We start from the raw sequence: 14,824 nt of genomic DNA on the forward strand, positions 1-14,824 counted from the left end.
GGGAGGGATGGGGGGAAGGGAAAAAATAACAGAATGAATCAAACAACATTACTGTATGTAAATTTATGATTACACAAATGGTATGCCTTTACGCCATGTACAAACAGAGAAACAACATGTATCCCATTTGTTTACAATAAAAAAAAAGAAAGAAAAAAGCTACTCTTCTAAAGATACTGTTGCAATAAAGAAAAACATAGCATACTTAGAGAAAATCTTTGAAAAACACATATCTAATGAAAGACTGGTATACAAAATAGACAAATAGCTCTTCTTTTTTATTGATTCTTTTTAGTTTTACATAACATTAGGATTCATTTTGACATAATTTTTAAAGCATGGAATAGGATTTGCTCTAATCAGTCCCCAGTACTTCCCTTTCCCCTCCCACCCTTACTCCCCTGTTCCTTCCCTCTAGTCTACTGATGTTTCTACTATTTATTTATAGTTTTTTTTTTTAAATTAGTGTCTTGTGATCTCAGCAACTCTGGAGGCTGTGGCAGAAGGTTCGAAAGTTTGAGGTCAGTCTCAGCAACTTCTCAGGGCCCTAAGCAACTTAGTGAGACCCTGTCTCAAAATAAAAACTAAAAAGTGCTGGGGATGTGTGTCAGTGGTAAAGTGCCCCTGGGTTCAATCCCCAGTACTCCCCCCATATTAGTGTCTTGTGGATATACATAATGATGAAATTCACTGTGATATATTTATATATGTACACAACAAGATTAGGGCAGATTGATTCCACTGTTCTTCCCTTATCCTGTACCTCCCTACCCCCCACAATCACCTTTCTTTATTTCACTGATCTTCTATTTTGATGAAATCCACCCTGCTTTTCTTTTCTTCTTTCCTTATTTTGAACTAGCTTCCACATATCAGAGAAAACATTCAACCTTTGACTTTTGGAACCTGTGTTATTTCACTTAGTATTATAGTCTCCATTTTCATCCATTTACTGGAAAACACCATAATTTCATTCTTAATGACTGAATAATACTCCATTGTGTATATACACCACATTTTATTTATACATTCATATGTTAAAGGGCACCTAGGTTGGTTTCATAGCTTGGATATTGCAAATTAAGCTACTATAAACATTGATGTGGCTACATTTCTATAGTATGCTGATTTTACATCTTTTTGATATATACCAAGGAGTAAAATTGCCGGGTCATATGGTGGTTCCATTACTAGTTTTTGGAGGAATCTCCATACTGCTTTCCAGAGTGGTTGCACTAATTTTCAGTGCTGCCAACAATGGCACACATCTTCACCACATCTTCACCAACACCTGTTAATATTATATTTTTGATAATTGGCATTCAGACTAGAGTAAAATGAAATATCAATGTAGTTCTGATTTGCATTTCCCTGATTGCTAGACATGTTGAACATTTTTCATGTATTTGTGGATGATCTATCTACTAGTAGATAGGTGTGTTTAAATCACCCATTGTGGTCTATTCAATTTTTAATATTGAGAAGAGCTTGTTATGTATGTAGATGTGCCATTGTTTGAGGCATAAATATTTACAATTATAAATTATATCCTGTTGTTGAGTGATTCCCTTAACCAGCATGAAGTGACCTTCTGTAGGCAAAGAACTCTTAAAACTTAATTTCAAAATGGGCAAAGGATCTGGACATCTCACCAAAGAAAATGCAAGCAGCAAATAAACATATGAAAAAATGTTCCACATCACTGGGAAATAGCAAATTAAAACACAAAAGTAATTCCACACAGTTATTAGAATGGCCAAAACCCAAAACACTAATAACACGAAGTACTGGCAAGGATGGGGAAGCAATAGGAACTCTCACTCATTGCAGCAAAATAGTACAACCACTTTGGCAGTTTGATAGTGTTTACCACATTTAACACACTCTTAGCATCTGACCCAGCAATTGCACTCCTTGGCATTTATCCAAATGTACTGAAAACTCATATTCACATGAAAACCTGCACACACGTTTATGCCAGCTTTATTCATGATTGCCAAAACTTAGAAACATAAGATGTGCTTCAGTGGGTGATTGGATAGACAAACTAGTATAGTCATACAGTAAAATATTACCCAGCATTAAAAAGAAATAAGTTGGAGGCTGTATATATAGCTCAGTTGATAGAGTGCTGGCCTCTCATGCACAGGCCCTGGGTTCAATCCCGAGCACCACCAAAAAAATAAAATAAAAATAAAAAAGGGAAAGAAAAAGAAATGGGGGCGCTGGGTAGCTTAGTGGTAGAGTGCTTGCCTAGCATGGGCAAGGACCTGAGTTTGATCTCTAGCACTGCAAAAAAGGGGGCAGGGGAGATATCAAATCATGAAAAGGCATATGTGAAAAGATACATGCTACAAGAAGGATGATCCTTGAAAACATGCTAAGCAAAATAAGCTAGAGTCAAAAGGACAAATATTGTATGACTTCACTTATATAGGGTACTTAGAATAAGCACATACACAGAAGCAGAACGTAGAATAAAGGTTATCCAGGGCCTGGGGCTGGAAAGTTTGTTTTTTTGTTTTGGGGTTTTTGTTTGTTTGTTTGTTTGTTTTGCAGAACTGGGGATCGAACCTAGGGACTTGTACTTGCAACGCAACACTCTACCGACTGAGCTCTCTCCCCAGCCCTTAATTGTTAATAGATGCAGAGTTTTTCTTTGGAATGATGAAAAAGTTCTGGAAATAGTAGTGATGGTCACACAACATTGTGAATATACTTAATGCCACTGAATTCTACACCTAAAAATGACTCAAGTGGTACTCTTCATATTATATATGTTTTACCACAACTAAAGAAAATATATCAAAGATTGATTGCCAGGGGCAAATGAATAGGTGGAACACAGGGAATGTTTAGGGCAGTGAAATGATTCTGTATGATACTGTAATGGTGGATACATGTTATTATACATTGGTCAAAACCCATAGCACATAAAACACAGGAAGTGTTTTACACAGCTGAAGCAACTGAGTGGCAGGAACTGTTAAAGGAACCAGAGCTGCCAATTAAGCCTAATCAAGATGGCAGCTTCCCCAAAGCACCAAAACTTCATGGCAGAGTCCAGTGGTGAGCCTGGCTGACATTTGTGAATCCTGGGCAAGAAGACAGAGGAAAGGGGATTGACAAGGCCAACGTGGTTCTTGGCCAGTTTCTGGTGCTAAAGAATGATGAAGACCTCTCCTGGGAATGGCTGAAGGATGCATGTGGCACCAATGCCAGGTAGTCTGGGTACTGCTTTTGGGTGCCTTTGAAAGTGATGTGATGTCTTCTTGTGATGCCCTGTGGGGAGCCCTTGGTCCCCAAGCCCAGCGCTGAGTCTCCAGAGTCTGCAGCCAAGTGGGGGCTCCTCTCTGTCCTCTACAAAGGAAAAGGTTGCTGGTGTCACACTTACCTCCAACTAACCCCAGGGTCTTTGAGGAGTTCTCTCCGCTCACCATTTCTGCCATTTTGGATTTCTCATTCTTGCATGCATCTCCCTTCCTTACTCCTCTGCCAGTTCCATGGCAATAGTTTCTTGAGTGAATTCGTGGTCCCTAGTTCAACTCTGGTCTATATGATGCCTTTGGTTCCTGTTTTGGCAGAACAGTCACTGGCCTTGTGAAGTTTTTTAGATTAATAAAGGTATTGGTCTTAAAAGGAAAAGTAAATTCTAATTTACATGATGAACTTAGTAAATAATTATGTATCATTATTGGTTCAATTGTATTGAAGAAATCACACTAATGCAAGATATTAATAATAGGGAAACTGTATTTTTGCCTGAGACAGGAAGGGGGTTTTGAGGAACTCTGTGCTTTCTACTCAGTTTTTCTGTGAACCTAAAGCTGCTCTAAAAAATAAATTTTAAAAGACCATAATATGAATATTTTTGTAACTTGTTTTCTAAATAACTTTATTCATCTGTTTATTAAAATCTTTCCAAGAATTCAACCTGGGGACTGGGGTTGTGGTTCAGTGGTAGAGTGCTTGCCTTGCATGTATGAGACACTGGGTTTGATCCTCAGTACCACATAAAAATAAAATAAAGTATTGTGTCCATCTAGAACTTAAAAAAAAAAAAAAAAAAAAAAAAGAATTCAGCCTGGACAATCAAGGGCAAGTATAGGGTAACAGTGGCAAGGTTAGCTAAAATGAAGTCATTGAAAGATATGACTCAGAGAGATGGGAATTTAGTGGTAGGGGATGTTTTACACCAAGTCCACAAAGGAGAGGAACTAGAATTTGAGTGCATGATGGAAATAACTGAACCCCTGAATTAAGGATCTCCAAGAACCTCTGAGATTGAGAACAGGGCAGGGAGTTTCCGCTACTGTTCAGGGAGTCCCTGTCCTCTCTTGGCAAGAGGCTGGTATGACAGAACCAAATGAAGCAAGATTAAGTCTCATTTACTCTTATGCTCAGCACATCCCATGACCTCCCTGCTAGGGCAGAGTAAGCAGGTGCAAAAGTTGAGCAATCAAGGAGGTCAGTTACCTGAAATTACCATGATAAAAATCTGCTGAGGTAGATAAGCCTGTGGGATGGGGACCCTGGGAAGGACCTGCTCCACCCTAAGCCAGGATGTGTGCATACTAACCCAGCTCCCCACCTGATGCCACTGTGACCCTTCTGAGTGAATTCCCTTCATTCTGGGCCTCCCTCTAGTGTCCTAGCTCTGGGTCTCTCTGTGCAGCTCCCACCAGGCAGGGAGGATGTGCCTGGCCCAAGCCCTCCTTTGTTCTCTGGGATGCTTCAGGAAAACACCTACAGAGTGTTGGCTCAGCAGGCCTGGGCCTTGTGCCTCCCTCCCTGGGGGCCAACTAGGGCTCCATCCTTTGGGCACAGAATCACTGTTTAGGGAAGAGGGAGGGGAGGCACATCCACTCATTTTTCCATCTGGGTTTTCTGCATCCGCCAGCAGTACACAATTGTGCTAACCAGTGGGGCTCTATCAGAGGAAGCAAGTTCTGCCACCACTTCCTGCTGGTTAGATGGGGTGCTGAGTGACTAGATTTCCTCAGGGATCAAGGGCATCCCCTGTCCCTCAAATCACATCATAAGAAAAGCCAGCACTCGCTGCCCTTTCTCAAATTCTTGGCTCCTTTATGGTAGGTTGGAAGGATGATGCAGAGGTGCCACATTCTGAGGGGTGTTAGGTGGCTAACACAGATCCATCCCCTTACTAGGGCAGCCTATTTTCTTCCTCCTTCCCAGCTTCCTCCTCCTACACCCGGTCCTCCCTGGCCCCTCACTGAGCACCAGCATGCCACACTGCCCTGTCTCCACCCCGTGCTCCCGTTCAGGTTCCACATGCTCACTGTTTTCTCTGGGGTCTCTCCTGCCGCTCCAGTGTTCCAAGAGCACCTGCTTCACACACACAATCTGCAACTTCAAACACTTTTCTTGTCTCTGTGGGCTCCCACTCTGCCAACTCCTTAGACCCTAACAGAAACTTTTCACAACAAATTCCGGAATACCTCTCTTCCTCCAGTTTTCTAGCTTTGACTCTCAAGGCACCCTCAACCCTGCAGCCATGGCTCCTTCTCAGTTCTCACTCATCCCTCTGGGTCTTTTCCTACACTCACTCATCTTGGGAGAAACCCTTCACTCACAAAGTCCTCCCTCATCAATGCCACCATTAATACCACCAGCAAAATATCTGGCCTTTTAGCCAAATCCAGCCCTTCCATTTGGGTGCTTGCTTTCACTCCTTCACTTACACAAAACAACATTGTTCCAGAAGCTTCTCCCCTTGCTGTCTCACATCATTATTTTATTCCTCTTGCTGAATCTTTTCTATCAATATCCAATATGCTATGTCTCCCATGTTTAAAAACAACTCTTTCTGGATCCCACTCCCCGTCCAGCTATTGCCTCCTTTTCCTGTTACTTCCATGAAACAAGAGTCTTTGAAAGAGCTGATTACACTTGTTATCAACAGATTACTCTCCTTTCATTCTATATTAAATTCAAGGAAATGCTGTCTGTTCCTCATCTGGGCTGTTCTTCTCAGGTCCTGAATGATCTCTATGTTACTAAAACTAATAGTCAACTCTAAGTTCTCATCTTGCATGGCTGACTGGAGCTTTTCATTCCATTGATCATTTTCTTTTCTTTTCCTTTCTTTTATTTTTTCCAGTACTGGGGGTTGATCCTGGGAGCATTCTATCACTGAGCTACATCCCCAGTCATTTTTATTTTTATTTTCAGACAGGGTCTCTCTATGCTGCCCAGGTGGCTGAGCCTCTCAAGTCTCTGGGTTACAGTTGCATGCCACTGCACCTGGCTTCATTTTCTTCTTGAAATGCTTCTCTCTTGGCTTCCTGGCCAACACACCCTTCTGGCTTTCCTCTTACCTCACTGGCTATGACTTCTCAGTGCCCTCTGCTTACTGCTTCCTCCTTTTCTTATCATTTCTTAATAATGTGGAATACCAGGGACTAGCCCTTGGATGTCACCTTCATTTACGCTCATTCCCATGGTGGTCACATCCGGCCTCGTGACTTTATATCTATCTGTCTTCCTGTAGCCTGGGCCCTTTCTGAACCCCAGCAACATATGTCCAAATTGTCTAATCAACATATGCACTTGGATGCCCAGTATTCATCTCAAAGTGTACTAAAGTGAACTCCTGGTTCCCTATCCTCCACCACTACTCAATAACATATCAAAACACTTCGATGCGTCTCCCACATCAGTTAATGGCAACTCTAGTCATTCAGGTCCAAAACACTAGTGCCATCTTGACTATTTTTTCCATTAACTGTCCATATTCACTCTATCAGTAAATCCTATTTAAAACTGTACCTGACAAGTCTTCCCTAAACCTCTTCCCCTGATTCTTTATGTATATCTAGTCACCTTCTACTACTATATATTTAAACTTATGCCTCTTTTTCTCCTTCCCTAACATACTCCTAATGTAAGCACCTTGGGTGCACATTTTTTTCCCCTCCTTCACTCACTGCTATATTTCAAGTGCCTATAAAAGTGCCTGGCATATGTAGGTTCTCAATATTTGTTGAAATATTGAAAGAATGAAAGAATGAGTGAATGAATGCCATTCATTCTCCAGCATAAGCTCATTCTGATCCCTCAAAAATGCTAATATACTTTTTTTGATTATATAAAGGCTCCTTGTAGTGTCAGCATTCTCTGACACAGCATGCCACGCCTTTGCTCACGTTGTACTCTCAGTCTAGGGAAACCCCTCTACTCCTACCTCCTGCCTGCCTCCTGCTACTCATCCTTTAAAACTCAGCCTACACATCACTTCTTCCAGGAAACCTTCCACAAACCCCCACCCCAATCCCACAAACTGGTCTAAGAGCCCTCTTAAATACTTTTACTAATTTCCTCTAACCAGCTCTCGTCATACTGCTTCTAATGACTTTTGTATGACTGCTCCAGAGTTCACGAGCTTCATGAGAGGAAGGCCTGTGTACTGTTCACTGTTGTCTCCCTAGTATCTGGCATAGTGCCTAGAACATAGTAAATACTTAAATATGTGAATTGTTGAATCCATGACTCAGTTTGGTGACATTTTCTTATGATTCTTCTGGGTACCTCCTCATCAAATGATCTGTATTCTATGAGGCCTTCATTCCAGGCAACTGGAAGGCAATGGGATTGGAACAGGCAACAGGGCTACTCAGCATCCCAGAGAATTACCTTAAAGATCTCACTAATAACAGGGAAAAGACAGAGGAGATTCTGTCATTAGGTTTTAACATCATATTAGTAGTGTGCCTTTGATAAACACACAAACACCTTTCTCAAGGACACCAAGGAATCCATGACAAAATTCATGCCTGATCTATACTTTCAATGCACCTTAAACAAGGATCTTCCTTTTCTGCTCAAGTACCTTTATCCACAGTCCAGGCACTGGAAGGAGTCACATGAAATGCTGACCCATCTGAAATGGATTTAAGTTCCCGTACTACATGGGAAGTATTTTTATTTCCTCTACTCTCTCCATCACATACCACACTGAAAATAAAGAGACACAACAGGTGGCTCTTTGCTTACAGGTATAGAGTATATTTGGAGAATGCCATGCCTCACCTGCATGTTAATATAAATGGTGATTGACAGTCTTCTTCAGGGGGATGTAGAGGTTTGGGAACCTACAAACTCCTTTTTGTTGGAATGGGTATTTTCTGGGTAAACCAGTGCCTTCTGCTGAGCTGAGAGTTGAGACTTGGGATAGATTTTCTGGTTGGGTGGCACAAGTCAGTTGACAACAGAGTTTGGAGCAGTTGCAGGAGTGGCACAGGCCTTAGGATTGACAGGACTGAAGGAAGTTTTGCCGGAACTATTGGTGAAAGCACAGAGGACATCAAGGAAAGACAAGCGCTCCTTCTCAGTAGGAGGAGGCCGGGCCATGGGGTCCTCTGTTTTCTTCTCCAACCTAGCTCCCCCAGCATGGTCTTTGGTGGGGGCTGGACCCTTCTTAACCTCTTTCGTCCTGGATCTGGTCACCTTCTCAGCCTTAGAGGGGGAAATGTGTTCCTCGTGCCTTTGAGCCTTCACTTCAGGGTTAATCCAGTGTGAAAAGAGCGTCATCGTATTTCCCACGTCAGCTTCTGGAGCTCCTGGAAAGGTGGAGCTCTTGTGAATATGGGATGCCCTTACCCGACCCTCCAACTCTTGGCCCTGAAATGTGTGCCCCTGAAAACTCAGGCCCTGCCAAGTTTCATCCCATAAGACATGAAACACTTGTCCCTGAAAGGTTTGGATTTGAAAATATGGTCCATGAAAATATTTGGGCTTGCAAAATTTAGCCCAGCAAATACAGCCCAATAAGTTGATACACTGTAAGTTCTGATCTTTAAGGCCAGGCATTCTCAGAAATCCTCATTTGGGTGAGATCATTGAGCTTAGTCTAACAGCCTTGCAGATCATTTTTATCTGGTCTTTTTGTTCCCAACAAATCTTTGAGAATGCTCTGGGAACTCAAGGTGAGGGAGATGCTAGTGAAGGTGCCGGTGTGGCACAGCTGAGGGTGGTGATGGTGACTCTACAGATCTAGACAGATCCTTGTCCATCCTTACTCACTCAAGGCAACCATCTTGGCTAAAGTTAAGTTGTAACTGAGAATAATCCTGGAGATACATTTGAGAAATCAGGGATCTGGGGTTCTTCTTAGATGTTCCCTACCAGCCCCTGAACCTCTGCAGAGTGTATGTTTGTTCTGATTGGGGAAAGCCCCAATGCCACACTTCCCTCTCTCTGATTCTCAGTTGCTTTGAATCCCACTAGGTTCCTGTTTTCTCTGCTGAGGCAGGGACTTGCTTTCACAGTTGCAAAGGCCTCGGCTAAGGGCTCCAGAGGTACTCCAGTTATGCACAAAATACCTGGGCTTCTGTCATGTTCGCACTGGGTTGTAAGATCTCAGAGGCACAGTGGACAAAACCATGGGGCACTGATCTGGAACTTGGTTGCCTTTGGTTCTGCTGCACTCTATTTAGTTCAATTGAAAGTTCTTCTTTTAAGTAGACACATTCCGGATCTGGGGTCATGTGAGATGTCTGGTAGGGTAGGTAGTTCCTAGAGAAATGTTTTATTTTTAGATTCCTAAAGACCTATGTGGAGATATTATTTACAATGACCAAAAATTGTTCCTTGTATGCCTTTGTCTTTATGGGACTTCCCCACATGTATCCCTAAGAATTTCTTAAGATTGAAATTTTGTTGGGATATGATGGTTGCCCTGAGTATTTGGGGACTGTCAGGGATCCAGCTGGTACTATGGAGGCACCATCTCCATTTACTTGTACTTCGACCTGGAGTACTTATATCCTGTAGGCACAAGTCATTGGTACCTTGAAAAATATGACCCAAGACTTCATATGTTGCTGTTCAAACAAGATTGAGTCAGAGGTTCTAATGGGCCCAAGCACCAGCTCTGTGATTGTAGATTAGCTACTGATCCTGGGGCCACAGCTCTGGAGAGAGTCACAAAATAGAGAGTAGGCAGCCCTGGCAGGAAGGCAAACTCGTGCCCTGATAGTTTCTCAGTGGCTCCCTGGGACATGGCCTAGGTAGCTCAAGGTCATCAGTAACAGCCTCTGGTGAGAACTGTCAGTATTCAGGGAGTTACTTCCTGACCTGTGTGGGGGTTGACTGCTATCTCCAAGTTCTAGGGGCTATTTTCCAGAGGACAGGGGAAGCAACTTGCTGCCAGAGTCCCTGGAGTGTTGCTCAAATGTGATTTGAGCAAGAATAATGAGCAAGCAGCTCTCTCCACATTTGTAAACTATGTGGCTCTGCAACGTTTTTAGGCCTGAGCAAGCAACTGTGGACTGGCACTGCTGCCCCAGTGGATGACCACAGGTGGGGCTGCAGCTGGGGGCATGGCTGTGCTGCTCCAGGGCAGGGGCGGCTAGTCGTCAAGGGAAAGAAACAACTTGACAGATTGCTAAATCCTTGGAGGGAGGCTTCAGGATGGTGGACCAACCATTTTAACTATTTAATCAAATCAACTATTTTAACTGCTTCTGAAAGTGGAACTCTAGCAGCCTGTGGGCATGTTCCAGCACAATGCTGCCACCCTCTGGAGGACTGAAACGGATCTCCCTAATTAGGGAGGGTCCTAGAGTTCTGGTGGGATAGGCTGCAACATGTCTCAGGGTTTATACTGTGTGGTTCTCTGCATCTACAGAGATCTCTGGACAACAGCTGGCAGGTCTTCACTGGAGCTGGAGCTGACTCTGCAGCAGGTGCTCAACAAAAACTTCATACTTGGCCAGAGTCAAAAGTGAGACATTGATCTGGGCTTTTCAATAATCAGGTGGAAAAGGCCAAATTTGGGAATGTGGGGAAGAAGCTAGAACTAACTAAAGTGGAAAAAATTTTAGGCAGTACATAGACAAAGGAGAAATCATTGACTAGAAAATGTCTAAGGCTCCCCTGTTGTGGAGAGATCTCTAGAGACCAGGAACTCATTGTGCATCCTCCAGGCAATGGAGAGAGGCCACTTCAAGCTGAAAGGTGGGAAAGGGTAGGGCCAGAGCCATGGGATGGGGTTTGGGATTTGCTCAGGTGATATTTCTGCTCTTTGGTGGACTGACTGGCCTCCCATGAGCCTAGAGCCCAGGGGGATGAGATTACCTTTTCAACAGACACCTTAGAGGTAGTATTCAGGATGAAAAGGAAAAAAAAGTTTGTTTGTTTTCCAGGCCTTGAAAACATTGGGAGAGGTATAAGCTGCCACAGGAACTCCCCCGAAGGTCATGGGGCCCGCAGTGTGGAAATGCATGCATTTATATCCTTACTTAAAAAGGTGCCTCACGGGCTCAGTGGTAGAGCACTCACCTGTGTAAGGCACTGGATTTGATTCTCAGCACCACATAAAAAAATGAATAAAATATTGTGTTCATCTACAGCTAAAAATATATTTAAAAAAGAAAGGTACCTCAGGGCCTTTTGAACATAGGAACAGCAGGTGAAGGGAATGCAAGATTGTGGGGTGTTGTCTTAAATTCAGGAGCTCCTGGTGAAGGGAAAGAAAGGGAATATAGTATTCAAGGGCTGCTTACCTTGGTTCTTGGGGACGAGTGCAGAATTCTTCTTTCTCTCCTTCTGGTTCACAGGAATCCCAGGCTCCTCAAGGTTTGAAGAAGACAGAGCTCCTGTATCCTGGGGCTTTTTTGGCGCTTGAAATTTCTGCCTTTGCTGAAGGTGATCAGGCCAGACATTGTGGACACCGGCTGCATCAGCTGAGTGGGCAGCTAACTGAGTTAAAGATTTCTGACCCAGTAATTGTGACAGCACGGGGCCAGATGCCAGTGAAAACTGTCTGGAGTCCTGGGAACCCTGCTCACAAGACACACCTGATGTGGACAATGTGTCTGGGCAAGGAGGGCCCTGCGATGGCCCCAATAAAGTAGGGGAGATCTGATTGTTGTCATACTCCAGCAATTGCTGAATCTCCAGAGCTAGAGAATTGCAGATTTGGCAGCCAGGATCTGCACAAAGGAGCCGCCGTATACTTTCCACCTGAGGAAGCCAGCCCTGGCTGGGAAGGGAAACATGGCAACCATTAAGGATGGAGTGACATCTGCCTCTTTGTGAGAGTGGTCTGGGGATTGCTGCCCCCACTCCCAGGCCCACAAGTCCTACACTCCCTGGATGTCTACCCCGGTGCTTTTCTTCCTAGGAAGATGCCATTCGGCAAGGGATGGTGGACTGGACTCAGGGTCTGGAGCAAGCTCTCAGACAACCTATGAAAGGGCACAACTCTCAGAGAGGATGGGAAGCTGGGTCAGTTCTCTGCTGACCTCGGCGAGAAGCTGAATTGAATCAGACAGATGGAGTAGCTGAGTAGTTAGCTGATGAGACATCATCAGGAACATCATTAGGTAGGACCAATATTAGTTTCATTTGTGGCAAAGAAACCTGAAGTCCAGGACTCATTACATCCAAAATGGAAAATGAGGTCCTCATTTTGAGAACTATGGGATGTGCCTGTCTCCATACCCAGCATTTGTTGGGTACCATTCTCTAGAAAACTTGAGAGGATAAGATGATAGGCTACTGTTTGAGTGGTCCCAGAAACTTTCTTTCCTGAAGACAGATCAGAGGAGGGCATGTCAGCAGGGTTCAGGAAGACCCAGGGAATCTTCCCTTGAAAATGTGTAGCTCTAAAGAGAATAGGACAATGATGACTTCTTTCAAAACCCCTTCTCTTAATGGGATAATTTGTCTCATGGCTGAATGCAATGCCACGTGGTGTCTTTTATGACTTACACACTGATCAAACCCTGATTTGCAAACTACTGTGACCCTATCAAAGAGTAGAACTGGGTGATTGTCCCTTCTGAAATGTCCGAAACCCTGTTGGTTCTGTCGACTCTAAATAACTGAACAAGCCTCCATCATGTATGTCTCCTCCCAGCCATTATTCCTCTCCTCATGCCTGTTCAGCCTAAGCCAAAGACCATTACAGGCCAGGCTGGGAGCTGGGAGACTGAAAGAACAAGAGATCACCTTTTCATGACAGAAAGCAGCTTCCTCAGCTTCTCAGCTTCTTCCTGGGAGGTTTTCTTAGCTGAAGAACCAGGAAACAGTGTTAGGGAGAACAGGAGAGGGTTCCAGGACATTCTATAAGGAAGCTGAAGGTTTTTGAATGAGAGGAGATGGAAAAACCCCATCATTCAATGCCCTAAGTCACATCTGTGTACAGCTAAACCATTTACAACAACAGGCTGTCCCTAATCTCATCTGACCTTTATAACCACACTGAGGGGGCAGGATCACTGGTGCTATGCCCACTTTATGGAGAACAAGACTGAGAGATGAAGTGACTTTCACAGGGTGGTAAAACTCGTAAATGACACAGTTAAGGACGTCTGTCCTATATCTTCATTCTCAGGAAAGTAAAAGAGAATTTTGGAATGTCCCTAGGCTCTGATTCCCCACCCCACGTAGGTCTTTTGTTAGGAGTTGCCACTGGGTATTAAAGGCTGCAGTGGTTAGAACACCTGGCTTCTGACACCAGGGATCACAAAGGCTCTATGGGAACCTCACTCACAGTGGAAGGAGTCAGAGGAATGATTGGGACTTTACCTCTTGATGTTTTATCTCTAGACTTTTGTTTGACTCTTCCGTGATGCTTAAAGAAAAAAATATTAGAATGTGAAGTTGGGTCACCATTTTCTTTTCATGTCTAAAATGATACAAAACCCATAACATTTCTCAATATTTTTATGTATTCCATTTCATATTCTTCTGTCATTCCTTTACACACACTATTTTTTTTTTCCCCCAACATTTTCTTTCTCTGCTTATTTCTGACTCACTTTGAGGCTCTTCCATACTCCATACCTTCCTCTCCCATTCCATGGACAAGTTCTATGGGGAGTTCAGGATGAGATAAAAGAAAAGGTGGAACAGATTAAAGGATGGTGGTAAAGGCTCTAAATGGCCACCAACCAGGATAATGACCCAAATTTGGAACTGTTCTGGGATCCAATGAGGAAACCCCCATTTAAAAAATCAAAGGGTAAGGATATAAGAGAAAGTAAGGGGATAAAATCTTTTTGGAGGCTTATCAATTAATTCACGGTCACAGTATTTCCCTACCTGGCAACAGGTCTTGTTAGGTTCCAAACTTAATTTTTGGCGCCTCTTTTTCACTTGCCAAATAATTAATGCAATAATGAAGATGGATCCATAAGTATATAAGGGATATCCCACATCCCATACAACAAAGGCAGGAATCGACATGATCTAAACTTCACTAGCCATCCCTCTTCCTAGGCTTCCAGGGTCTTGGAACCTAATGCCTCCAGATTCTAGACCTTGTCATCTCTGCCTCACTGATGGATACAGACCACCAGACTACATCACAAAGCCCTCCTGTTTCACAAAGCAGGCACAGCATCACAGACTTTCATCTTACAGAAACTCATTGGTATTCATTGTTCAAATGAGGATGTCTAGTTGTTTGTATAGGCTGCAGAACCTGAGATAAAAGATGCCAATGTTAATGGCAGCAACCATGCTTGTAGCTCTCTCTATTCCCTACACCCTGATGCTCAGTTCTCTATTACTACAACAGTCTGGCAACTATTCACAGATAATACTTTATGCACACTGCATGTACTTGAAGATAGTGGCTTAGACAGAGGCATGAACTATAGCATTTTAACTGGGAGGATAACTAAAAAATACACAAAAGACAGGGCCAGCACAATATTGTTATGTCTTGGAATCATTTTTTTTTTTTTTTTATGTCACAAGCAATGACAGGGTGGTCAGTATCAAGAAGTTCAGAGCCCAGTGTGGTGGTATACACCTGTAATCCCAGTGACTCTGGAGGCTGAAGCAGGAGGCT

The 14,824-nt window shown here is 43.3% G+C and overlaps 1 protein-coding gene across 1 annotated transcript in view; it reads right to left on the minus strand.

Annotated features, from left to right (window-relative positions):
* The window catches only part of LOC306645545 (protein SPATA31F1-like), a gene marked incomplete at its 5' end in the record, with an annotated part of 56,444 nt that extends 42,230 nt beyond the window's left edge, over positions 1–14,214 (minus strand). Inside the window, 4 exons of the mRNA XM_079113467.1 lie at positions 8,263–8,579; positions 11,526–11,924; positions 13,788–13,839; positions 14,071–14,214. Coding sequence (XP_078969593.1) covers positions 8,263–8,579; positions 11,526–11,924; positions 13,788–13,839; positions 14,071–14,214 — 912 coding nt within the window. The remainder of the gene's footprint in view (positions 1–8,262; positions 8,580–11,525; positions 11,925–13,787; positions 13,840–14,070) is intronic.
* Between the last annotated feature and the right edge of the window lie 610 nt (positions 14,215–14,824).

The sequence above is a fragment of the Sciurus vulgaris genome (genome assembly GCF_902686455.1).
Source record: "Sciurus vulgaris genome assembly, chromosome: 15".
Lineage (NCBI taxonomy): Eukaryota > Metazoa > Chordata > Mammalia > Rodentia > Sciuridae > Sciurus > Sciurus vulgaris.